The 27,377-nt window shown below is 37.4% G+C and overlaps 2 protein-coding genes across 3 annotated transcripts in view; one reads left to right on the top strand and one right to left on the bottom strand.

Annotated features, from left to right (window-relative positions):
- The window catches only part of SVOPL (SVOP like), a gene marked incomplete at its 5' end in the record, with an annotated part of 69,093 nt that extends 54,819 nt beyond the window's left edge, over window positions 1-14,274 (top strand). The window contains 1 exon segment of the mRNA XM_082846130.1: window positions 13,832-14,274. Within this exon segment, the coding sequence (XP_082702256.1) occupies window positions 13,832-13,935 (104 nt within the window). The 3' untranslated portion in view covers window positions 13,936-14,274.
- Window positions 14,275-14,816: 542 nt separating this feature from the next.
- The window catches only part of TRIM24 (tripartite motif containing 24), a 91,920-nt gene continuing 79,359 nt past the window's right edge, over window positions 14,817-27,377 (bottom strand). For both annotated transcript variants that reach the window (XM_082846278.1, XM_082846277.1), the window contains exons 12-19: window positions 26,348-26,483; window positions 24,783-24,855; window positions 23,529-23,697; window positions 20,935-21,263; window positions 19,512-19,644; window positions 18,472-18,546; window positions 16,723-16,872; window positions 14,817-15,969 (exon numbers count right to left, since the gene is read on the bottom strand). In XM_082846278.1, the coding sequence (XP_082702404.1) occupies window positions 15,760-15,969; window positions 16,723-16,872; window positions 18,472-18,546; window positions 19,512-19,644; window positions 20,935-21,263; window positions 23,529-23,697; window positions 24,783-24,855; window positions 26,348-26,483 (1,275 nt within the window). In that variant the 3' untranslated portion in view covers window positions 14,817-15,759. The remainder of the gene's footprint in view (window positions 15,970-16,722; window positions 16,873-18,471; window positions 18,547-19,511; window positions 19,645-20,934; window positions 21,264-23,528; window positions 23,698-24,782; window positions 24,856-26,347; window positions 26,484-27,377) is intronic.

Raw genomic sequence — 27,377 nt, 5'->3', positions numbered from 1 at the left:
CTTTCCTTCCTGTAAAAGTTGACTAAGATGAATGATATTATTCACACCTCAGCTTTCTACCCTTCACTTTTCTGTTTGTAAGCATTGCTGCAGAGCTAAATGTGGCCAGAGGATCAGAAACAGCTATTTGCATTGCCCTTAGGATCACAGGGTCATTACTGTTGGTCCAGCTACCTTTCCCCCAATTTTGTCAGCTGCCTGTGGTAAGACTGGAGGCAAAAACTTCTGTGCTGCCCCAGTTGTCATCCAATACTAACAGACTCAAAGTGCATAAAAAAGGATATCCCAAAAGTATAAGGTATGCTCCCGGGGGCAAAGTTGTATCAGAGATGGCCTCTCCTAGCCCCCTTAAGGTTGGCTCCATCTCAAAGTACAGCTGGTGGCTCTGTTGTTTCCCTGCCTTAAATGTAAAGCTTGTTGCTGGTATGCAAGGGTGTGTGTGTGTGTGCGCGTGCACACGCCCACAGGGAAAGGGGGAGAACAGCTGGGGTTAGCTGTACAGGGGTGACCACTGAACAGCAGGGGGGTTAGATGCACCAACCCTCCAGGCTGTCAAAAATGCCAGCATAACTTATAGGCAGCCTTTGGTATCCAGTTACTCGCATCTGTGGATTCAACCAACCACGGATCGTGGATTGTACAGTACTAGAGTATTTACAACTGGGAAAAAATCCATGTAAACGTGGACCCGCACAATTCAAACCCACGTTATTCAAGGGTTAACTGTGTCTGATCTGAGCTGCCACATCTAAATGGGACTGTGAAGTCATCGTGCTCCTTTGGCTGAACGTGGCTTGCCTTCCCTCCCATATCCTATTTATAGTGAACCATGGACACTTGTTAATGTCTGTGAATATTTGGAAAGTATTTTTGAGTAAAGGGGGCGGGGGGAGCAAAACTAAAAAAAACCCCGATTTACACCAGTCTTAATGTTTTTTGCTTGCCCTAGATCCAAAATGTGTTATTCCATTTTATTCCACTGCACCACCAGGGAAGCCCTTCCCCCTAATTTTTAATCTTTAAGGTCATACTCATTTTAAGCACAGATTAGATAACCTGCTATGTAATTATAAATTTAGGGCTTTGTTTACATTCCTTACTTGGAAAGGTGACCCATTCATTGAATACCTGAAGCCAGGGATTGAATTAGGTGATTCAATTCAATTAAAAGGATTAAAAGAATCCTTTTAATCTTAAAGGATTGTCACATGCTTCAAACAGATGAGGGAACTAAGGCAAAAGGAGAGTTGTGTAACTCGAGTAAAGGAACACACTACATACTGTCGGACTGGAATTTAAATTAGACTGCAAAGTTAAGTGATGCTAAATCTTATGCTAATTTTCTGTGATGGTGGCTTTTTTAAAGTAGTAACAATACATATAAAATGAAACCTGGCTCATCTCACGTGCTTTATGGATTTCCAATTCAAGCCCTATCCACTTATGATGACCATTTCCTCTTTGGTTGACTGGGACTTGGTTTTAGGAGTGTAGTGAAATTATTCTGCATGTATGTTTACAAGACATTAATCAGTCCCTACCACTTTCACATGCGGATACAATAAATACAGTTGTATGGGCATGTAGCCCTTGAGGGCTCTGCCACACAATGGCTATATGTCTTTGGGCAAATCTTAAAACGTGTCTGTGTGTATCTCAGTGTTGTGAGCACTTAACATATGAAACTATCTGGTGACTGATACAATAAAACTCCTAGAAATATTTAAAACATGCCAAAAAATTTGACTTTCTACAGCACAGACAGCATCCCTTTCTACAGCACAGACAGCATCCCAGGTTGGATGAACCAACCTGGTCAATAGTTTAATAGTAGTAATTCCACTTTAGAATGACTCTAAAAAGCTCTTATTTTGATGAACCTGGTAAGTAATCAAAAAACTCTTGAAAGAAGTATTTATAATGTGACGTTTTTTCCTGAATGATGTCTGTATTGCACTAGAATAACTGAATTATAAAGGTACTATTTGCACTGTCAGGTACACAAAGGTAAATGTTAGACCCTTAATTCCTTATAAGCTTATTAAAGAACCTTCTATTACTAGTTTTTAGTGCCAGATAGTTGAATATGGAGAAGACTTTATAAAAAATTAAATGTATTATCTAATAAATTACTCATTTGCCAGCAACTTAAATGAATTAAATAAAGACCTGCAAAACTATGTCTACCAAAGGATAAAAATATATTTTTATCTTCACAAAGAGCTGTGGCACATTTAAAATACACCTGGCTTGGGCCTTCCTGGTGGAACAGTGGTAAGCATCCGCCTGCCAATGCAGGGGACACGGATTCAAGCCCTGGTCCGGGAAGATCCCACATGCTGTGGAGCAACTAAGCCCGTGCGCCACAACTACTGAGCCTGCGCTCTAGAGCCCACGAGCCACAACTACTGAAGCCTGTGCACCTACAGCCCGTGCTCCACAACGAGAAGTCACCGCAATGAGAAGCCCATGCACTGCAAGGAAGAGTAGCCCCCGCTCGCCGCAGCTAGAGAAAGCCCGTGCACAGCAATGAAGACCCAACGCAGCCAAAAATAAATAAATAAAATGTATAAAAAAATAAAAACACCTGGTTTAATTTCAGTACACTACTTGGTAGTTAAGAAATGCTGATTATGTATTTTTGAAAAATAAGACACATGAGAATGCAGTAGGTTAGCTGTATATATTGTCCCAGGGAAGAGATCAATAGAGGACTTTTATAAAATATTCATTAAAGTTGGCAAAGTGTATCTAGGAGAGATGGGTAGGGGGAAGGAAGGTGGCTTTCTTCCTTGGCATCAAGTCTGTTCAGGTATATATGAATATGTAATAAATATCAGACAAAACATATACTTGATATTCTCCCATGAAGTTTATAGCAAAAATTGGACTGAAATTTTGTATCTAAGACTTGAATTTGAGGTGGTATCATTAAGCGTTTCAAAACAAATAGAAGTCATCCAACCTGGAAGAAATGGACATATTCTTAGAAAAGCACAACCTTCGAAGACTGAACCAGGAAGAAATAGAAAATATAAACAGACCAATCACAAGCACTGAAATTGAAACTGATTAAAAATCTTCCAACAAACAAAAGCCCAGGACCAGATGGCTTCACAGGTGAATTCTATCAAACATTTCAAGAAGAGCTGACACTCATGCTTCTCAAACTCTTTGAAAACATTGCAGAGGAAGGAACACTCCCAAACTCATTCTATGAGGCCACCATCACCCTGATACCAAAACCAGACAAAGGTGTCACAAAAAAAACTACAGGCCAATATCACTGATGAACATAGATGCAAAAATCCTCAACAAAATACTAGCAAACAGAATCCAACAGCACATTAAAAGGATCATACAACATAATCAAGTGGGGTTTATCCCAGGAACGCAAGGATTCTTCAATATATGCAAATCAATCAATGTGATACACCATATTAACAAATTGAGGGAGAAAAACCATATGATCATCTCAATAGACGCAGAAAAGGCTTTTGACAAAATTCAACACCCATTTATGATAAAAACCCTCCAGAAAGTAGGCACAGACGGAACTTAACATAATAAAGCCCATATATGACAAACTCAGAGCCATCATCGTTCTCAATGGTGAAAAACTGAAACCATTTCCACTAAGATCAGGAAAAAGACAAGGTTGCCCACCCTCACCACTATTATTCAACATAGTTTTGGAAGTTTTAGCAATCAGAGAAGAAAAGTAAATAAAAGGAATCCAAATCGGAAAAGAAGTAAAACGGTCACTGTTTGCAGATGACATGATACTATACACAGAGGATCCTAAAGGTGCTACCAGAAAACTACTAGAGCTAATCAATGAATTTGGTAAAGTAGCAGGATACAAAATTAATGCACAGAAATATCTTGCATTCCTACACACGCAGATGATGAGATATCTAAAGAGAAATTAAGGAGACCCTCCCATTTGCCATTGCAACAAAAAGAATAAAATACCTAGGAATAAACCTACCTAAGGAGACAAAAGACCTGTACGCAGAAAACTATAAGACCCTGATGAAAGAAATTAAAAATGATACAAACAGATGGAGAGATATACCATGTTCTTGGATTGGAAGAATCAACATTGTGAAAAGAACAATACTACCCAAAGCAATCTACAGATTCAGTGCAATCCCTATCAAACTACCAATGGCATTTTTCACAGAACTAGAACAAAAAATTGCACAATTTGTATGGAAGCACAAAAGACCCCAAATAGCCAAAGCAATCTTAAGAAAAATGGAGCTGGAGGAATCAGGCTCCCTGACTTCTGACTATACTACAAAGCTACAGTAATCAAGACAGTATGGTACTGGCACAAAAAACACAAATATAGATCAATGGAACAGGATAGAAAACCCAGAGATAAACCCATGCACATATGGTTACCTTATCTTTGATAAAGCAAGAATATACAATGGAGAAAAGGCAGCCTCTTCAGTAAGTGGTGCTGGGAAAACTGGGCAGCCACATGTAAAAGAATGAAATTAGAACACTTCCTAACACCATACACAAAAATAAACTCCAAATGGATTAAAGACCTAAATGTAAGGCCAGACACTATCAAACTCTTAGAGGAAAACATAGGCAGAACACTCTATGACATAAGTCACAGCAAGATCCTTTTTGAACCACCTCCTAGAGTAATCGTAATAAAAACAAAAATAAACAAATGGGACCTAATGATTAAAAGCTTTTGCACAGCAAAGGAAACCATAAACAAGATGAAAAGACAACCCTCAGAATGGGAGAAAATATTTGCAAATGAAGCAACTGACAAAGGATTAATCTCCAAGATATACAAGCACCTCATGCAGTTCAATATCAAAAAAACAAAGAACCCAATCCAAAAATGGGCAGATCTAAATAGACATTTCTCCAAAGAATATATGCAGATTGCCAACAAATCCATGAAAGGATGCTCAACATCACTGATCATTAGAGAAATGCAAATCAAAACTACAATGAGGTATCACCTCAGAATGGCCATTATCAAATCTACAAACAATAAATGCTAGAGAGGGTATGGAGAAAAGGGAACCCTCTTGCACTGTTGGTGGGAATGTAAATTGATACAGCCACTATGGAGAACAGTATGGAGGTTCCTTAAAAAAACTAAAAATAGAATTATCATATGATCCAGCAATCCCACTTCTGGGCATATACCCTGAGAAAACCATAATTCAAAAAGAGACATGTACCACAATGTTCATTGCAGCACTATTTACAATAGCCAGGACATGGAAGCAACCTAAGTGTCCATCGACAGATGAATGGATAAAGAAGACGTGGCCTATATATACAATGGAATATTACTCAGCCATAAAAGGAAAGGAAATAGAGTTATTTGTAGTGAGGTGGGTGGACCTAGAGTCTGTCATACAGTGTGAAGCCAAAAAGAGGAAAACAAATACCGTATGCTAATGCATATATATGGAACGTAAAAAAAAAAAAGTTCTGACTAACCTAGGGGCAGGACAGGAATAAAGACACAGACATAGAGACTGGACTTGAGGACACGGGGAGGGGGAAGGATAAGCTGGGACAAAGTGAGAGAGTGGCACTGAGAATATATACACTACCAAATGTAAAATAGCTAGCTAGTGGGAAGCAGCCGCATAGCACAGAGAGATCAGCTCGGTGCTTTGTGACCACCTAGAGGGGTGGGATAGGGAGGGTGACGCAAGAGGGAGGGGATATGGGATTATATGTATATATATGTATAGCTGATTCACTTTGTTACACAGCAGAAATTTACACAACACTGTAAAGCAATTATAATCCGATAAAGATGTTTAAAAAAACCCCCCAAAACCAGAAGTCATCAAATTCACAATTAAAATTAGAATACGTAAATTGTGACCTCCATATTTTATAATGAAATTGCTTATTCATAAAATAATATGCTTAAATTCATTGCAGTTTTGTATATAATAACCAAAGTAGCTGGGAATAAATTAATATTTTCCCAGAGAATGTCTGTGTTTCTACTGTATATTTCATTAATGTTATAGGGGGAATCTGATTCCCAAGATGGAATAAAAAAAAAGTTAGAGTACATCAAGCTTTTCTACCTCGTGTAATCATATGCCCTTTGTTGAGCAACCACTTGCATGCATGGTATCATACCTGTTCACACAGGTATGCTGTGGAAGAAAAATACCCAAGGTTTTACATTTAGATTTAGTCTTTTACTGCTGTTCAGGCTTATTGTAGAGACTTCTGAAATTGGGATCCCCAAAGACTTGACTCACGTACTTCTTCCCCTAACTCCTTCCACTCCCATTTTGCAGTGGAAAGAAAAAGAATTTGCTGCTACCATGATGAAGTGTCCCTGGACTAGCAAACTAAGTGTATGACAGGTTTATACCCTGCTTCAATAGCGGTGCAGATCATTCCTATTTGAACTACAGGCACAAATGGCTTAAAGTCAGGAAACCTTTTGTATAAAGGGCCAGAGTAAACACTACAGACTTTGAGCTACATATGGTCTCTGTCAACAGCCCCTGCCAGCCTTTAGAAATGTAAACATTATTAGCTTTTAGGCTGTATAAAAGCAGGCCATAGGTTGAATTTGTCTAACAGGCCATAGTTTTGTTGAAACAAGTTGTAGGCCCAAGACGGAGCCACTCCTGCCTGGGTGCGGCCTCAGCAAACCAAAATTTAAATAACCTTCATGTCCCTGTAAATGCTCCACTTGACCAGAAACACAGTATATCCAGTTGGCCAAACACCAAGCCAACTTTGGGCTCTCTACTCACCTCTCTGTTCCTTATTCTTCATCCTCCCGCCTTCAGCCCCACTGTGCAGTTCTTTGAGCCCTTGCAAATGGCGAGTGCCTGCTTCATCAAGTGTCAGTTTGTTTGGACTCTGCCTAAATTGTCCTCTTTGATCATCTTTAACAGTCTCTGGTGATGAAGATGGAATCCAAAGCTGACTGCTTATGGCCTGTGGGACAAGATGCACAGGCGAACGACCCACTGAACCCTTCGCATTCATTGTTTTCTCATCAAAACCGAGGGCAAGCCACTTTTGGATTTGAGCCTCTGATCCCCCGCACACAGCTCTGATCCAAACCAACTTTATGTGAGGAAAAGCAAAGTGTATTCACACACACACACACACAAACGTATATATATATTTCCCAGAAAAGTTCTAGGACAGCTATAATAGGAGCCTACAATGGGTGGCAGCAGTTAGGGGATGCATAAAGATAAGTCCACAGCATAAAGCACGGGGAGACTTAGAAAACTAAAACAAGAAATTAGTACTATTTGAACTAATGGCACAACAAAATCTAAGTAGCACAAGTCATACTATTAAAGTCATTAGGGTGACTGCCACTTTCATAAAGAAATCTTCTCGGGCTTCCCTGGTGGCGCAGTGGTTGAGAGTCCGCCTGCCGATGCAGGGGACACGGGTTCGTGCCCCGGTCCGGGAAGATCCCACATGCCGCAGAGCGGCTGGGCCCGTGAGCCATGGCCGCTGAGCCTGCGCATCCGGAGCCCGTGCTCCGCAACGGGAGAGGCCACAACAGTGAGAGGCCCGCGTACCGCAAAAAAAAAAAAAAAAAAAAAAAGAAAGAAATCTTATCATTTAAGGATTAAATAGATCAACTGCTAATGCGAATCTTGAAGCCAAAGCTGCAAAAGTGGTGGGCATGGATCAAACACTTAAAAGATGTTAAAGCACTCGCCACCTAAATCTAAGGCTCCTGTGCTAAGTTGGTCATGCAACGGGTTACACTGACACTGCGCCACCTGACAACCTCAAGAAAAGTTCTGTGCAACAAGGTACACTTAAAATACCACAAAATCCCCAACCTAGCATACACCTCTCTTAGGTATTAATTTGGTTCTCAAACATCCAATGCTTACCTAAGAATCGGGATCCTCGAGTTTCAAAGAATTGAGCACTCCACCTTCCGGCACACCTGCTCATTTTGTCTAATTATTGTGGTCCTGGAAGCTGTAGACATCTACAAAAATGGCAAGTCTCACTAAGACAACCTAGCATTACAATGGCTATCATGGGGAACATTCCAATTAGACATATTGTTTAAGAACCACACTTGAAAGTAAGTGTTTCCAAATCAACCAGAACGTGACACCTATTTTAACTGGTATGCATTAGATTCCAAAAGGCTTCAAAATTCCAAATCAACTTCATTGAAAGATTCAACGCAAAAGGCTAATTTTTCATTAAAGAACGAAACAAGACAATAAGACCAACGTGACTCCTAAAACTCCCCTCTGTTTTCCTTTACCCAAGTACTCACTGTCTACTAATCCTCTTACCTGAATTGCCTTTCCATTCTGAAGAGACAAGACCAAAAACAAAAATTCAAGTTGGTTTTCAAATTGCAGCAGCTCCAAGGCCAGAAACCCAAGATAATAATACCCACCCCCTCCCCTGAACTTGAATACCCCCGTATCTACTCTCAAAGGAGGGCCCTCATGTGGGTCCCTCCCAGGGTTGATGGGACTCTGAAGGATTCTGATAAACTTCTATCAGTTATTCCCTGAAACAGCCAAGTGGGAACTAAAATTAAAACTCATGGAAAACCTTGTCAAATTCTGGTAGATACCAGAACTTACACTCTTCACTATAAACTCCACTCTGCGGGGTCTGCAGAATGGGGTTCTGGGGAAACTGGCAGAAGCCACAGCCAGAGGTGAGAATTCCTACCAATGTCACCTCTTCCTGAACCCTGTAGTTGCTGGTCAAGAGAGAAATTTCACATCCTTCCTTTTCCAAATTCAGACCCTTGGGAATTTGATTTTGGGAACTCATTGGTTATTGATCCTTTCTGTCCCAGGGATAGCTATTGCCTTCTTGTGTCCTGAGAGCTCGGCTTTCTGCCTGCTGGCACATGCAGGTTGTTGGCTTTTATGTATGGAGGCAGCTCAACCATCAGGCCCCAGAATATGGTTGGACAGAAATGTGGGTTGTATCCCATTTCCAGCCTACCAACTGTTGCCAGCTCTCAGAGGAACTGTCCAAGTACTTCATTCTTTTGGCTATCTTTGGGAGTGGCTCTAGATCTTGGGAGTATATTTTGGTGGTGTTCAGTACTACCAGGAATAGTCACTGTTTGTCCAGTTTGAAACTTGATAGGGTATTTGAAAGAATTTTTTTTTTTTAAAGTAACTTTATGGTCAGAAGTTGGCTGAACTAGAAGCTGATATTCAGAGCCAGACAGAAACTTTTTAGGCTTTCTCCCCTCCCCCACCCCCAAGCTAAAAATAAAACTATGTACCCAGAGGGGAGAAAAAAATATTCCAGACAACTCTAAATCTAGAACATAGGAATCTTTTAATTTTTATCTTAGTTGAAGATCTTCTCCCTGATATAAAGAAGCAAACTGAAGATAAAGTAGATGGTCAAGAGGATGATCAAAAGGTGGTACTAGGCACATTCTAGGCCCAAGACAAAGCCACTCCTGCTGGGGGTGCCACCTAGGCAAACCAAAACTTAATAACTTTCATGTCCAATAAATGCTCTGCTTGACCAGAAACGCTGTATATCCAGTCAGCCAATCACCAAATACCAAGCAAACTCTGGTCTCTGTACTTACTTCCTTGTTCCTTATTCTTTACCTCATAAAAACTTCCTGCCTTCCACCCCGTTTTGCTGTTCTCTGAACCCCTGCAAATGGAGACTGCCCTCTTCATGAAATGTTAAATGAAGTTTGTTTGGATTACCTAAATTGTCATCTTTAATCATTTTAAATAGTTTACAGACCTGTCTTAGTCTAGTTATTAAAAAGTCTTAGGCTAAAATATTTTTGATGCAAAGATGTCTAGGCTACACATGTAGGGTTAGCTAAACAACCCATGACAAACTGTAATTCAAAACACCAAAGCTGACGTTAGACGCAATTTATAATTAAAACCAAAGGATAGCAGTGATTGAAAACCACAGTCAACCACTGATAAAACTGATGCTTAAGCACCTTCCCAAGGATTTTAGGAACTTTCAATACCTGTGGAGATATCCAGGCTTAAGATACTTCACAATGTTGTCTAGTACTGTCTAGTACCCAGGCTTCCTAGAAGACATTACATTAGTCTATAGCAAATTTTATCAACATAATTTAATTCAAACACTCAATTTCAGAAATCCTTTATAAACTCATATATATTGCTTACCTTAATAGTATCAGGCACTAGTAGAAATGGAAGTCAACAAATTTTAAGTCATTGACTTGTAAGAACTTTTTTGGATTGGTTTCACAGCCCACTAAAAGACAATACTGGTTGACATAAAACCCAGCAATCCCACTACTGGGCATATACCCTGAGAAAACCATAATTCAAAAAGAGTCATGTACCAAAATGTTCATTGCAGCACTATTTACAATAGCCAGGACATGGAAGCAACCTAAGCGTCCATCAACAGATGAATGGATAAAGAAGATGTGGCACATATATACAATGGAACATTCCTCAGACATTAAAAAGAAACGAAATTGAGTTATTTGTAGTGAGGTGGATGGACCTAGAGTCTGTCATACAGAGTGAAGTCAGGCAGAAAAAGAAAAACAAATACCGTATGCTAACACATATATATGGAATCTTAAAAAAAAAAAAAGGTTCTGATGAACCTAAGGGCAGGACAGAAATAAAGACACAGATGTAGAGAATGGACTTGAGGACAGGGAGAGGGGGAAGGGTAAGCTGGGACGAAGTGAGAGAGTAGCATTGACATACATACACTACCAAATGTAAAATAGACAGCTAGTGGGAAGCAGCTGCATAGCACAGGGAGATCAGCTGGGTGCTTTGCAACCACCTAGAGGGGTGGGATGTGGAGGGTGGGAGGGAGATGCAAGAGGGAGGAGATATGGGGATATATGTATATGTATAGCTGATTCACTTTGTTATACAGCAGAATCTAACACAACATTGTAAAGCAATTATACTCCAATAAAGATGTTAAAAAAAAAGACAATACTGGTTGAGGTATTAAAAACAGTAACAACTGGAATCTCTATAAAGCATATTTTGCTTTCTGCAATAGGACAGAGGTGGAATTTGTCTGAATCCATAGTTTTATGTATAGAAGGAACTTTGATTTCTGTAAGTCTCTTCAGAGCACAGTCTATAGTGGCAAAAAGAAAAAAAATCCTCCTGTAAGATGAACGTCAAAACCTTTATTCTGGACTTTTTGTATTTTGGGCTTTTCTAACATACACCCTCATCAGTAAATGCCTTAAACAATCAGATTAGAGAACCAGCATCATTGCCAAAGCATGGGACCTGGTGGCTCACTGAGCTTGTTGTCTCTCCTATTAAGAATGCCCTGATTTTCTTTGGGAAAATGTCACTTCTCAAATAAGTACCTTCCCCTTCCAAGGCTGAGACATTTGTTTAACCCTGGTTGATCCTTATATTCCATCCCCTCCCCTCAGTGAGAACTAGACTTCAGCCACTGTTTTCTGACTGAATTTTCTGGCTCACTTGTCTTGGATTAAAGGCAGTAGAGGACATGGGTAAAGAATTCACATTCACAAGTATGCTCATATATGGCAGACGATATTAAAATAGCCTTTCTTCCACACCACATTGGAAAATGTGGGAAAGATAGAATTTTGCTAAATGTTTAACTTCTAAGGAAGGATTTTTTTTCTATGACTCAAATTAGGACTATTATTCTAGTTAAAAACACATTTAAGAATCAAAGAGAAGGCTTTTCCCACCCCCATCAATGTAACATCTAGAAAATATTCAAAACGGAGTTTTAAAAATACTTGTAATATCTGAGAATCAGAACTTTCCAAACTTTATAGGTGAAATTAACATAGGCAAACTTTCAAAGTGACTTGTAAATTCCCCACTTTTTGTGTCCCCCCCGCACCCCCCAAGCCCCGCCTCTTCCAATAGGTTTCAGACAAGTCGAATTTTTCATGGCATCTTTCGTTCTCCTTTCAGGGGGGTGGGACTCCTCGATTGAATATTATCTATCACCCTCTTCCTTCCTGTTTGCTAAATTAACTTTCTGCTTAGTTAAAGCTGGTGAAATCCATGTGTTAGAGTTTTTAAAAAAAGTTTTCCTATTATTTTATGGACTAGTAGATCATCCCTATATGTACTGATTTTATAGAGGAACATACAAAGGCAGTAATGGAGACCCGAACTAGTTAATACTCTACTGCATGACATACAGTAATTTTTCCATTAAAAATACCTTGTTGTGGTAAAATATTCACAGTAAGAATTCATCAAAGCTGATTTTTATTAAAATCAAAGCACCAGTTGACTCCCGCAAATTAAAAACAACAACGAAGACTACGGTCTCAGATATCCTTCACAATAAGTGAAACCTTCATGGGCAGAGAAATCTGTGATCTGATTGGCTAGCATTATTCTCACTCAAGAGCATGAGCCACCAACCTGTGAATTTTAGTCAATTCACACCAAAGATGAAGGGGCAATATAAATAAAAAGACATGAACTCTTAACTTACATGAGGTTATATAATACTTCAAAAAATATGTATATGCATGGTTATTTTAAATGAGGGCCTCTATTTCAATAATTAGATGGTTGAACTCATGGTTATGTCCATAATTTTAATGGTCAATCAGATCACTCAATTTCTCTCATTCATAACAGATACAGATAAACAGAAAATAAATATACCTTCTATTTAAACCTAAAAACCTTTTGCTTCAGTGCAGCAACCTACTGTTGGGATTCACGTTCACTTGTAGATCAGGCCTCAACAAAAGGGGGGGTTCCTCCTTTCATTGTCTAGTCTCTCCACGGAACCCCAATTTAAAAGTTTAAACACTGTAACAGAATAGAAAATTGAAACACAAATTCATAAATGGAGCAATCGGCTATATACTCACCCTTTTGACTGTGGAGTGAATCTTTTTTGAAAGCATTCCTAAGTTGTATTACATCTACACTACTGTGTAGTAGTAAAATGTGGAGCCTATTCTTTAGCTTGGAAAAGAAAGTAAAGCTACCAAGGGAAGAGGACATTTTCCTCTCAGGACCTTCCAATTTCCTACACTTCCACTCAGAAAAGATAAGCAGGGCCTGTTAATTTAAAGGACAAAATAACTGCATTGCCAGGTGCTGAAGTACAATAGTATTTTGAATTTAATATGGTATACATTATCCATTTATACTTCTACCAAAGCCATGTAAGTCACTAACTGTGTACTGGGTTTCCTTTTTGCTGGAAAGATCAGATGCTTGGCACCTGGGAAAGCTTTCGATGAGTTTCCCAGGATTGAGTATATTCTAGCTGCCACATGGCCTGCTCATCATGTGATCCCATTCAGCATTGGGGGGTCTTGCAGATATGACATAAGGCTATTGGTTCTAAATCCAGAGGGTAATCTCCTGGAGTGTTTGATCAGAGGTAAACACTGGAGTTTTTTAAGTTTAGGTCAAGGTTGCTTGAGTTGCACTGACCTTTTGAAAGGAATGCTTTCCAAATGGGCATGAGGTATAGTTAGACTCATCTTATAGCTTACTACTATTATAATTTAAGGACTACTTTGCTGGGATCCACCTGGACACACAGGCACCTGTTAATAAGGTCGTAGGACTTTAATTTTCAGATCATTAAGAAAATGTTATTTGGAGAAATACTTTTAGTATATATTATGTATGATTACAGGAAAGATGGTTTTCAAGTGCCTTTCATTCTGCAAAAAAATGATAAAGGTGAAAGAAAAATATTGTTTGAAAAGATTAATATGGCACTGAATAATAACAGTGAAAGTTTTGGGTATATTAGTAGAAATTCTGGCTCAGATGCATTTACAAAATTATAATTTTTCTCTCTTAAGTGCTACTTCCCTTTGTGATCATCCTCAAAATTTACCTGTGGTGCCCTGCTTTAACTCAGGAGACAAGTATCGAAGAAAAAACTATCATAAGAATAGTATTCTAAAATAAAAACAATAAACTTATTAGGAAAAGCTCCACGGCTGCTGTGCTAAAAATGCTGGAGCAAAAGAAGACAATTGGTGGTATATGCACTATTATCAAAATTTGTTCAAGTCTTTGGAGAATAAATGTCAAACACATATTCAAAACAATACAACAACAACTACCACCCTAAAACACATATTTGGAAAAGTGATTAAGACTTTTTAACCTTCAGTACATAACTGACATATTATGGACTAAACCTAGGTGTACACAGAAAAGATGCTCTTGCCAGTAAGTTCTTTTCTCATTTTATCTTTAGCAGTATCTGAAAACCCAATGACTTAGCCACAGGATATTTTCAAACTGTCCATTTTAAGAACTAATGCCATGTGGATACAAGCAAATCCTCTAGGTTTAATTCATGGGAGATGACACTATCCAAAGGATAAAATTCTTTCAAGTCAGCTATATTTTCATTCTATCAGCCTAGAGAGGAAAATTTCCTCAGCCAATTAATGTTTTATAAATAAAGGTTTACTTTGGCAAACTAAAAAAGTTCACATATAAATATACTGTCAAATGTTAGATTAGCAAATGGCACAATAATTTTCTTCTATCTTAACCTAGTTTCCTTCTTTGATACTGAACAACAAGTAAAAGGAATAAATGAAAGTCAGTAAACTAGCTAGGTCTGACCCATTAAGAATATGCTTGCCCTCAGAAGGTAGGTCTTTTGTATCTCTATCAGGAGAATGAACATGAAGTCCAGAATTAAGTCAGATGAAAGATTCAGTTTGAGGTTCTGACTCTGAAGAATGGGAAATAGATGCTTCAGAAAAAAATGTAAATTTCACTCTAATTTCCTCCAGTTGCCTGCTCCCAAATTCCACAACACACTTCATTCCAATTTATGAAGACAGATGAAAACCACAAAAACTGGTCCCTTTCAGGGGAATTTATATTTAATGCCCAATAGGGTATAAGTTGAAGAATCCTTACATCAAATACGGCACACACTGCTGTATTGCGTATTCTGGACAGCTCCACTAAAAGCCATACTGAAAACAATGAGTCTTGTTATAAAAGGATCACCTGCACAGTTAAAAAGCAACAACAAACCACACACAGACACACAGCAAAACCAAACGAGTACACTTACTTCCTTCAGTGGAAGAAGGTAGGTTTAGAAATGTACGAAAAATGGGCTTGAAAACCTGCTATACCAAACACACCTCTATAGACAGGAAAAAAACAACAAAAATCAAACATCTGTTTTCCTTTTTCTTTAATACAATTGCCATCTTACATGATATACTATTAGGTGCCTTCTTAATAGCATCTAATCTACTTTTTCGTTGCACCAGTGGGCATCCTAGGATAGAACTCTTATTACCACTCATATTCATTGGAGTACTGCTCTTACGTACAGTACACCTAACTCATGGTTGGTCCATAGTTAATGAGTAGTGGTATTTTCTAAAAATGGATTAACGCACACATCCAAACCACATTAAATTTTCAACTTAGAGTTCAAACAAAGTCTATTTCCTTTCTATAGTTGCTATCACTCCAGACTGCAGTTTGAAATCCAATAAGTGGGGAGAATGTCTTTTTATTTTGTTGCTGATGCTTCTTTCTTTCTTCCTTTCTCCTTCCTTCCTCCCTCTTTTTCTTTCTTAATAAGGTTAAAAGAAACGGGTTATTAAGGAAATCAGAGTCTAGTAAACATTGAAAACTTAAAGTGGTCACAAGCTCTTCTTGGTAATGATGTTAAATTACTGACAAAAATGTTTTTTGAAAACAAAAAAAAAATCTAAAAACCAGCACACGCCAGTGGTGTTGCTTATTTAAGCAACTGGCGTTCCTCTATGCTTTTGAGGCGTTTCTTCCGGGGCTGTACAAAGTCATCATCTGAGTCATCACTAAATTTATTATCTTCTGATTCATTCCTGAATTCTACTTTAGGAAACCGTTTTTCTGGATAAAGGTTCTTCAGAAGTTCTTCAAAATAGCTTTCAAGTTTTATACCAGCATTGGCTACTTCTGAATCAGGCTGTTGAATAAAAATAAGAATTAAAAAAAATTTTTAGATAGTCAATAAAGTCGTGGATTTCTCACATTTCTGTTCCCTTCTAACTGAAGATTATGAATATCAGTGGATTGTTCTGGAGAAAATGTTTATGTATAGCTTTGATATAAAGTAAACAAAAGTCTGGGGCTAGACAAAATCTAGAGAAGATCAGATAAGAAGTAAATAAAAGGCTTTGACTCATCTGGATTACCAAAGAGATATCACAGAGATGCCATAATCAGAGAATCATCTAACAGGTATTTTTAGAACAAATTAAATGAAACGTGGAACTCTGGAATGAGTAGCCAATACAAAGGACAAACTATCAACAAAAGGCTATAAGTCTGATAGATGTTTAGATAAACTAACAGATGATAAAGTTTTTGAGAAAATTCTTAATTAAGAACTATCTAAACCACATTCTTAATGTTTTAATATCAACATCACAAAGACTGAACTCTGGTGAAGTGCCATATTTCAAGAAATAAAGGTGCTTCTGGGTTAAAATGTAAAGATAAAAATATTTTCTAAATTGTTTTCAAGTTGTCACCATATAATAAATCTTTGAATATACATGTGGATAAAGTCTTCCTAACTACCTCTTTCATTCCCTGACAGACTTGAACTTTTGGTTATTTATGCTGCCACAGATAGATATCTTGATCTCCTCGTTTGTCGGTAAGGTGTTTGGTTTAACATTACTTTCACATTGCTATTATTTTTTTTTCTTCTCACCTCATTGAATTCAGCACAGTTTTGAAAGATCAATCTAAAATCAGCTACAAAATCTTCAGGCTTTGTATACATGGAATAATCTTCTTGTAGTCTTTTCTTGATGGTTGACAAGTCCATTGGATTTTTAATTATTTTGTAATAATCTGGCACCTTTCAAAAGATATGAGATGCTATAATAAATAAATTCTACCTGGTCCTATATAAATCCTATAAGAAGTAGTATAAAATTCAGATTGTTCTCATTGCTTTTCTCTCTTCTATTTTGTCATTGATAAGGAAATTTATTCAGCAAAATTTACAAGTGCCTGAATGCTTCCACACATTGGTAAATGTTTAGTGTCACTTTTATCAAAAATCTTCACCAGTTATTTTTAATGAAAAAAACTTACCACATTTTCCCTCTTACTATTCTCCTTCATTATTAAACAAAAAGCAATCACTAGAAAAAGTATTACTTCTAGTAAGATTTGACATGCTTTTGCTGCATGTGTTATAGCAAGTGGGCTTTGAATCTGGGTTTGAACCCCAGCTCTGCTACTCACTAGCATTCTCCTGGGTAAGTTACTGGGTTCAGTCATTTCACTGAACCTGTTTCTTCATATTTCAAATAGAAATAATTCTACCAATCTCATAGGATTTTGTAAAGACTAAATGAGATGATATATATTAAGAAAAAGGGGGCTATTTTGCTGCTGCTATTAATGCCAAATGTAACTATAAGCCAACATCATAAAAAGTGCCAAATTCTAGGTTAACTTTTTAAATGAATAAAGTTTTTACTGGCATATTTTTGCCCTGGCTCTTTTGGGTACAAAGGACCCTTCCCCCTAAAAACTATTTACAGTGGATCCTTGAACTGTGCAGGTACACTTATACACGAATTTTCTTCACTGAATTCATACTATATTACTACAGGATCTGTGGTTGGTTGAAGTTGCAGATACAGAGGGCTGACTATAAAGTTATATGCAGACTTTCAACTGTGCAGAGAGTCGGTGCCCCTAACCTCTGCCTTGTTCTAAGAGTCAACTGTATTCCTTTTTCCTATCTCAACTTCTCAAAACTTGTTTTCAGGACAGAAGTTCACTGTTTATCAGCTCAATGTATTTGCTAAGCTTGTTTTCTTTTCTAATGTTGCATTAAATTTTCTAAATTTATTGAACTGTTCAACAAATCTATTAGCTTTTTAAAGGAATTTCAGACCTCAGAGAAGAACACATTTTGAGTAGCAGGCCATTTCCAGCACTCTAAAATTATGCACTAAAGTCACATCAAATTTTAAATATGAAGCTTTTTGAAGTCAATGGTAAACACACACAAACACACACCTCTTCCTCTACTGTTAAAGTCTACTTATTACTTGAAGTTTGGACCTATAAATCAAAATGTGCACAGAGATTTGGAGAGGTCTTTATCTCAAATGGCAAGTTTTTTTCCCAACAGCTTTAGGATATATACCTAAAACTCCTGAGAGAGAAACAATTGATAGAAATCATCCCAGGGAATAGTAGGTAAAATACATGAGATGAGAAGAAAGAATATATGAGAAAAGAAGTTTTGGGCCAGTTTGTTAACCTTAAAATGTGCTTAAGATTAAAGCATGCAGTATGTATTAATAAGCTTTAAGATTTGGATTAATGTAAGAAACTTACTATTGAAAAATGGTACAGAAACTAGATTGTCATAAATCCAGTTTCAGAAAAATCATCCCACTGTACAAAAAAAGCACAAAATAACATCCATACTTACAGTTAGAGGAACTGGGTCTTGAAAAGCCAGGCTCATTTCATGGCAGTAAAGAAATAAAAGTAGGCGTTCACACTTCTAAGCAATAAATAAATAAAATGAAAATATAATGAAATAATGAAGTCACGGCTAATTTTTAGCAACAACGTTACAGGTCTCAAAGTATCAGAATAAAAGTTAAAACCAGATGAATACAAGAAAAATACTGATACTTGGAGCTTTGCTGTCCATTTCAATCATTTACTACAGTGTACTGTTTGAGATTTTGGGGTGTATGTCATATATGAGAGCAGTCGTTATAATTACAGAACAAAAGCAGTATCACTAGAAACCTATCTGAAGTTCTTTAAAAATATATTTCCACTTCTCTCTCCAATTTGTGTACTGAATTATTAATAGTACACAAATTAATAGAAGAACATCCATATGTTGAGATCCAGAGGTAGAGCCCCTGCCATGGGGTGTTGGGTCCTAAGGACCCCTCTCTGAATGCAGATGGTTCCATCATGTCCTCTGCTACTTCTCTGCTTACAAGTTTACCCCAGTAAACACTGTGTAGCAGTGGCAGTGCATGTTTCAGCTCTCTCTTGCACGACAACTTTCATACTGACTGTTCTACTTAATAATTTAGCAAAGGAGCTTCTTTAGTGATAAAGAAGTGTTGACTTAGTAGCTTTAAATGTTAATTACAGTTAAATATATTAGCTAGCTTTGAGGTATAAATCTAGTGCCATTTGGTGAAAGGATGTAATTATTTCCAGGAAGACTAAACAGAAAAACCCATCTCTTTGGTGCCAATTCTTAACAAATTCTGAGGAAGAAAACATATCTGAATCAAACCCGAAACTGACTAAGGGTAGACTAAATTTAAAAGTCTAAATCTGCCATTATTTAAGACTGTTTTTTTTGGTGGAAAAAGAGTACTAAAGAAAAAAGCAGTATAAAATTGGACTGAATATGTACTTCTTTGATGAAGACACATCTGCATTATAGTAATGCATCTAACCAAAACAACTGTTTAACAGTCTAGGTTGGAAACTTACCCTTTTATCTATTGGTGTTAGTTTGATAAGGCCTTCAGTTTTCTTTTTTTCTGAGTTGTGAATGGGAGCATCACAATCATATTCAACCTCAGGTTTAGATAAGTCTCGGCAGAAAGTGCAAATCCACTCTCCACTGTTGGGGAATAAAGTATCTGGCTGAGCTCCTCATGCATCATTGCTCTCTTCACCACCTCCCTTTCCCACCTCCCTCCATGCCATCTATTATGCAGAATTACTTATTTGGCATCAGTGTTAATCACTGAGGATTTAGCACACATCTGCTTTGTACGTGGCCCCATGCTGAGTGAGCTTGCAAGCAGAAATAGAGTTCACAGGCCTAAGTGGTAAACGTTAGCCTAGTTAAGGAGGCATGAAATATACACAAAATAAAAAAATAAACACACACATTAATCTATGGCTGATGTGAGGCACAATTGACCTTTCCCCCCAAATGATTTAAGAAAAAGAAGCACTCTTGGTACTGTTCTTATAACTTTAAAATTATAAATATTTATTTATTTATATTTATTTTTTTTTTCGGTACATGGGCCTCTCACTGTTGTGGCCTCTCCCGTTGAGGAGCACAGCCTCCGGACGTGCAGGCTCAGCGGCCATGGATCACGGGCCCAGCCGCTCCGCGGCATGTGGGATCTTCCCGGACCGGGGCACGAACCCGTGTCCCCTGCATCGGCAGGCGGACTCTCAACCACTGCGCCACCAGGGAAGCCCTGAAATTATAAATATTTAAAAGTACAGCCTTGGAAGGGACTTCCTGGTGGTCAAGTGGTTAAGACTCCATGCTCCCAATGCAGGGGGCCTGGGTTCGATCCCTAGTCAGGGAACTAGATCCTGCATGCTGCAATTAAGAGCCCGCATGCCGCAACTAAAAGATCCCTCATGCTGCAACTAAGACCCGGCACAGCCAAATAAATAAATAAATATTAAAAAAAAAGAAAATCTTGGGGACAAGGCTCACTTAAACAAACAAAACCTACAGCCTTTGAAGAACTAAGATATCAACCCAATGGCTCTTCTCTATGACCATGATCATCTCATAGGGTTTGAGAATTTACTCAAGGTATTTGTGAACAATACAGCTCAATGGCTGGCAAATAAGATGCACTAAGTTATGGCAGTGTTGTGCATAAGGATAACACTTTATGGTACTTCCCTTGTAATAATTTAAAGGGCCAGTTATTTTTTTTTTCTCCTCATAACAGACTAGGTTTTTGAGAGAAGCACTGGGAATGGGAGGCAGGGTATGGGAAACCCTGTGTTGAAAATTTTGGCGTATGCATTTATGCCAAGTGGACTTCTGTTTAAGTTTTTACAAAGGTTTTATGTTACAGTGATCATCAAAAGTTTATTGCTGTTATTATTTATAATGAAAGAACGTAAGGAAGGGAAGCAAGCACCATCTTACCTTGGAAAATTTGCCAATGTGGGCACATGACAAGAGAGATGGAATACTTTGGGACATTTCTCACAGCATAGGAGTTCCCCTCCGTTCTGACAAACTGCACACCAGTCCTCATTGGGGTCATCCTCTTTCCTTGTCTCTCCAACATGAAGGGGTGACTTCTGTGAGGCATCTAGCCACTCAGACTTTCCATTTGAGGAATTTTCCTGGTTAAGTCCAGGTTGATCTCCTGTGCTATCAGGGGCATCTGATCTTAACACAGACTCTTCAGATGCAGAGCTCTGACTGCTATTTAAGAGCAGGGAGGTGAGTATGCTTCTTGGATAGTTGGTCTGCAGTGGAAACAGTTAACATATGCATATGGGTATCTTAAACTGCCATTCTTTATTAGCACTACTGCAATTCTGGACTGCAGTCTGCCCACTCATGAGCACCTGGTTATTTCAAAGGAGTCTATGAATCTGCATGAGACCAGAATACGTTTACTGCTAACTGTCCCTAATGGTAAAGAAGACATGGACCTCTACTGAAAAGTATCTTCAAAACAGAAGATCAGCAGCTGTAACAGGGTGTGGATAACACAGGGAAAATCTTTGAATCTGCTGATGGCTATAGCAATGGGTGGGTACTGTAGAAGTCAACCACGTGAACTATAAATACATTTTACTGGAGCTGTTAATTCAAAGTATATCTAAACACAAAACAGGCCTACTACAGATTTTTTATCATTCATAAAAAGGTATACTGCTTTAATTCTTAGAAGTAATTTCACCTCTGCAAGTGCCATTAATAACTTTAAAATGAACCTAAATGTTATGTTTGAGCCTAGAATGGTGGAAATTTCAAATTAATAACAAAATCTATTATCTCCTTTAAACATTTTGAAGTAATAAATGTTGATTTAGTTAAAAGCACAGGTATATAATATCATTCCTTGGAGCCAATTATTTTCAAATTATTTAGCTTTTCCCTCTGCTATTTACCTCCATACTTCTAAACAGTATGCTTATACTATAATTTTTCAGATTTTCAAATTTAAACATATTTTCAGTTTTTTTTTTTTTGCGGTACGTAGGCCTCTCACTGTCGTGGCCCCTCCCGTTGCGGAGCACAGGCTCCGGACGCGCAGGCTCAGCAGCCATGGCTCACGGGCACAGCTGCTCCGTGGCATATGGGATCCTCCCGGACCAGGGCACGAACCCGTGTCCCCTGCATCGGCAGGCGGACTCTCAACCACTGCGCCACCAGGGAAGCCCTTCAGTTTTAAATGTATATATTTTCCCTTCTATGGAAGACCAGATTTTTCCTTCCTGATTCTCCACACCCTCCTTATACTTACACACACCATTCATACCATCCTCTGAACATAGTTTTATTAAGCACTATTTTCTTTTTAGTTGGTAGGCGCCCGTATAACTGTTTATAGCCAGCATCTATTCCAGCTGGTCAGTATCACTGCTGTACTGGTTAAGTATCCTGAAAAATCAATTTTTGGTCAAATGCATATTCACGTTATATCCTGATTATATCCAGTTTTTATTTAAATTTGTATTCAGGTGTTTGTTTAAATCATTATGACTATATACTGTTCATTGCATAACCACAGAATGTACTATGACTACACTTCCTTTTTGTCTAACTTTTTGTTTTTCCTGTGAGTCAATAATTACCATATTTTAAAATTTAATCCATTTGCTTATTTTTCTAGATATCTAAGTCATTCTCACAATCCCCAACAGGGTTATAAAATGTTTCTCAATACTGTCAAAGCATTTTTCTCCCACTACATACATTCCTAATGGAGTCTTCTGTCCTCCTCCTACAGGGTGTACTGGAGGAGCTGTTGTATTGGGGACTAACTACCCTTTTCTTTGCCTCTCTTCTGTGTTAGATCCCAGAAATGGGATCTTATGTCTTTCTCCTTCTGGTTTAATTCATTTATGATGAAGCATATTCTCAAATATCTTCCTCAAATATCTTCTCAAATGAGTGCATGGAATTAAGTTTTTGAGAATCTGCATGCATGTCTAAAAATGTTTATTTAATCTTTAAACATAATTGATAATTTGCCTGGGTACAGAATCCTGGCTACAAAATATCTTTCCTCACAATTTTGTTATTTTCTCTATTGGCTTCCAGCTTTGAGAGTCTGTGTTGAGGACTTGGTGACACTATGATGTCTGATCCATTATGTAAGGTGTTTTTTTCCTCTGGAAGCTTTTAGAACCTGTTTAGAATACTGGTATTCTGAAATCGATGAGGATATGACTTGAGTCTTTTTTTCATTTAATTGTTCTGGTACTTGGTAGGCCCTTTCAATTCAGATGCTCATGCCCTTCAGTTACAGGAAGTTTCCTTGTATTATTGCTTTGGCAATTACCTTCCATGTGTTTTACTCTGTTCTCTCTTTCAAATGCCCAACCTCCTCATTTAACCTCTGACTTTTCAAACTCTTCTCCCTGTTTGCCATCCATCTTCTTGTTTTGATCTACTGAAAGATTTAAATATAATAGTTTTTATCTCCTACGAGCTATTTAAAAGTTTCTCTCATCCTATCCCTCAAGTAGGTAGTAGTATTGCAATCATAATATAATTACATTTTGAGCCCTAGATTCTTCATCTGATTCTTGTTTCACTATAACAACAGGAAAATCATAATTTTCAGGTGGTCCACTGTTTTCTTGTTTTATTCGGATTGGCTCCAACATGACCACTGGGACTTTGTGTGTAGAATCAGCTCCTGCTGGTTTGCTGGAAGAGCCAGAGCTATAAGTATAAGAAAAAAAGAAAGAAAGAAAGAAAGAAAAAATCTAAGAAAGCTACCTTAAGTATCTTTAAACAAGGTATAATAATAGCTTTTCAGAGTAATGCTGTATCTTCACAGCAATGGTAACTATGTTACATCAGCAATAAATGATACATAACTGAAATGCATCTGCTGTATGCAAAACAGTTTCATTTATGTATAAAAAATGTTCCACATATTAACCTATCAAAATGCTTACATTACATACCTGGAAAGGTATTTAAATAAATTTAAATAAAACCTGCATTAAAACTGACTTCAATATCCTGAGGCTCTAAAATTGGGCAGCCAGATCTTAGAACTACCTTAGAATTAGCATCTTTTTTTTAGGATTTTCCTTTCGTTCTCTAGTCAGTGACAAAGAGAAGTCTAGGCTCACATTAATGATTTACTGTCACAAAGTGTGAAGATAATTAACTAGGTTCATAATTTACTGGTGTTCTGCTATTTTAAAAAATGTAGTGCAACAAAAAAGCCATTTACAGATAGCTACTCTGTTCTCATAGGATTAAAGGCAAACTTTTCCCCTTCAGAGTATGCTACTTCCATACAATTAGGAAAGTAAGAATTGGGTTCACTATCTAGGAGAAATTTGCAAGCATTATGAGTGGGTGTGTAACACATAAAATACAGTTTCAACAACTGTAAAACAGAATCAATGTTTGGTTATTAGAAATGTCAGAACACCAATTTTAGTATAAAATTATTATTTGTTTTCCCTAAGTTTTTATTTGTGCATGTTCCTATATAGTGCAGTGTGTTACACAGACTTCATTTTTGTTTTTTCCTTGCTATTATACTAAAGTCAAATGTATTTTCTTATTTTCAACAAATAAACATTTTTTAAAGATAAAATTGTACTCTACTAAACCCATTGATTTATTACATTAACATATAATATATAATAATTATTAAACATTTAACTTTAAAGTTAAAAATAAGGGAAATTGCTTAAAATGTATTGAGTACCAAAGCATGCTGAACACTGGCGAGAGAAATCTAGTTACAGATTTTATAGGCTAGAGAATAAGTTAAGTCAGTTTACCTTCCTCGGCTCCCAACGCTGGAGGCACTAGGTGAACGTATTGGTGGGTGTACACTTGTCATAGTAACAGGTCCTGAGATCATACACATTTGTAAAATGAATTAATAACTGTATTTAATTCCTACTCAATGTTCTCACTTAGTACTACATTGAAACTGGAAACACATAATGAAACTATATAAAACAAGAGTAGCTGCTGAACTCCCAGCACAGTCTAAAGTCCCCCTAAACTGGCAGGGCTGTTCAACCTCAGCAGTACTGACATTTGGGGACAGATAATTCTTTGATGTGGGGGCTGTATGTGCATCGTAGGGATGCTGAGCAGCACCCTCGGCCCCTACAGTTATTAGATGCCATGGCACCTTTACATACTCAGCATCCAGGGGTGTGACAACCAGAAATGTCTGCAAACACTGTCGAATGTCCCATGTTAGAGTAATCAGGGTAGGAGCTTAGTGAGGACACTAGTGCCAGCAAAAGCTACAGAGGACAATAAAAAGTTGGTAGGGCTGGTATAAAAGCAGTCCAAGAGAGAAAGCCCCACAGAGGCTAATGAACAGAAGACACTGAAGCAATGTATAGGAGATACTTTGTCCCTTGCCTGACACTGAGTTAGTACTGGATAAACGTTAGTTTTAGTAATAGTGCCAAAATGGTTTCCAGAAATGCTTTGTCAAGTTATACTCCCACCAGCTATGTATCAGAGCATTTGTCCCATCACATCCTCATCAATGAGTATTTTCACTATTTAAATCTTTGCTTATTCAATAGTTAGAAATTATGTCTTTTTGATTTTATAATGACTACTGGTGAGATGGAACCACCCATCTTTCTTCCTCTCCCCTGTTTTACTAACTAAATGTATTTCCTCTTTAGGGAATAATCTACTCATGTCCTTTTGCAATACTGTGTACTTTCCTTATTAATGTGTATGAACTTGTTACATAATTAAACAGTTTCTCTACCACATTTTGTCAACAATTTCCTTTCAGTTTGTTTATGTTTTACATAAGTACCTCCTTTAAAATTCGACAACTGCTTAATTGTGCTTGTATGACTGGTGAATGGCATAAGAAATTCTCCTCTTTCCTTATTTTGGTCTAAGGCATCTAATTTGCCAAGGTCTCCGCGAGTAGCATTAGTCAGAGTGCCTCTCTCTTGAAGGAAATAAGTAGTTGTGTCCAAAATTCTTGAACACAATTAAATAGCGAAAAAACCACCAAAAAGAGTGATTGTCACTGATAAATTTTGATGCTAGGAAAATTCCATGCAAAAAGAGATGATACTACAGGCAAATTATCAAAAAGAGAAAGTACAATACTAATTTCCTCCTGGGAGCACTATAGTGCCCATAAGTTCTATTCAAATTGAAAATGTACAGAGGTTTAACTTTTGCTTCCCACTTCGAAAGTACATTAATTTTAAAGAGTACCCAAAACACAGACCCATTTTAATCATCCAACAGAAAAAGGGAGGAGGCATAGGGTGATTTTTTAAAAAATTATTATAAATAGAATAAAAACTGAAAAAAAACACTAATAAAATTTTTAAAAAGCCCACTTTACCTGTAAGGCCTGGAGATGGCACTGATGAATTCGGTGACTGGACGGTTCTGTTTGAGGGTGGTCTTGGCTGGCCATGATCTGTACTAGTATCTTTCCTCACAATATTGTCCAGCATGATAGTACTCGAGCAGTCAATCTGATGAGAAATTATTTCACGGCATTGTGACTTTGCAAGTTAAAAGCTACTTTAAATTTATAAGAAAACTTTAATAGTTTAATTATTATCAGATAATAAAACATGTAAATATCATATTTGAGAAGTTCTGATCCATACTTTCCCCATAAACAACCTTGAAAAAAAGCTTTCACACTTCTTAATATTTCACCTTAGTAAATATACTGAGTCACACTATTTCAGAAGTCATGAGCCAGGAGAAAAGAGTATTGTGTGCTACACCCTTAAAAATTAAAACAAAATTATAAAAAGAAATTCTAATAATGTTTCTTAATTTATTTAAAAATAATAAAAGGTACCAATTTTAAAAAAAAGCAAACTTGGTGAGAAGAGTAGCACAGTTTCACATTTTGCAAATTTCTTTATTGTCTGGCTTAATAACAGCCAACTGAAAACTTGTATCTTTTACTCAGTCTGCTGAGATGTGTGGTTTTGGCTGAAGAATAAGAAGAAAATCTGGTCTTACACAGAGAGGACCTTGTAGAGCCTCTAAAAAGGCTGTACGGACCCCCATGTCCTTGGCCCACACTTTGAGAACCGATGCTCTGGTATGCACTAGATTGATGAGACAAGTCTACGCATAACACATTTTCAGAACACTAACCTCACTTAAATACATTCTTAATGTTTGGTAGGAAAAAATTGATCCCTTAGAGATTCCTGCTTTAATGCAACAGGTATACAAATAATTGACTGCTTTCCTAATTGACTGCTAAGCTAAAATATCGATAAATTTCTACTGAATAAGACTTTAATACTTTAGATGCAAATTTTTTTTTAATTTTTTCATTGAAGAATAGTTGAATTACAACGTTGTTAATTTCTGCTGTACAGAAAAGTGATTCAGTTATTCAT

This window comes from Leucopleurus acutus (assembly GCF_964270905.1).
Source record: "Leucopleurus acutus genome assembly, chromosome: 9".
Lineage (NCBI taxonomy): Eukaryota > Metazoa > Chordata > Mammalia > Artiodactyla > Delphinidae > Leucopleurus > Leucopleurus acutus.
The sequence above is the reverse complement of the archived record's forward strand: the minus strand, read 5'-3'. Positions and strand labels throughout refer to the sequence as shown.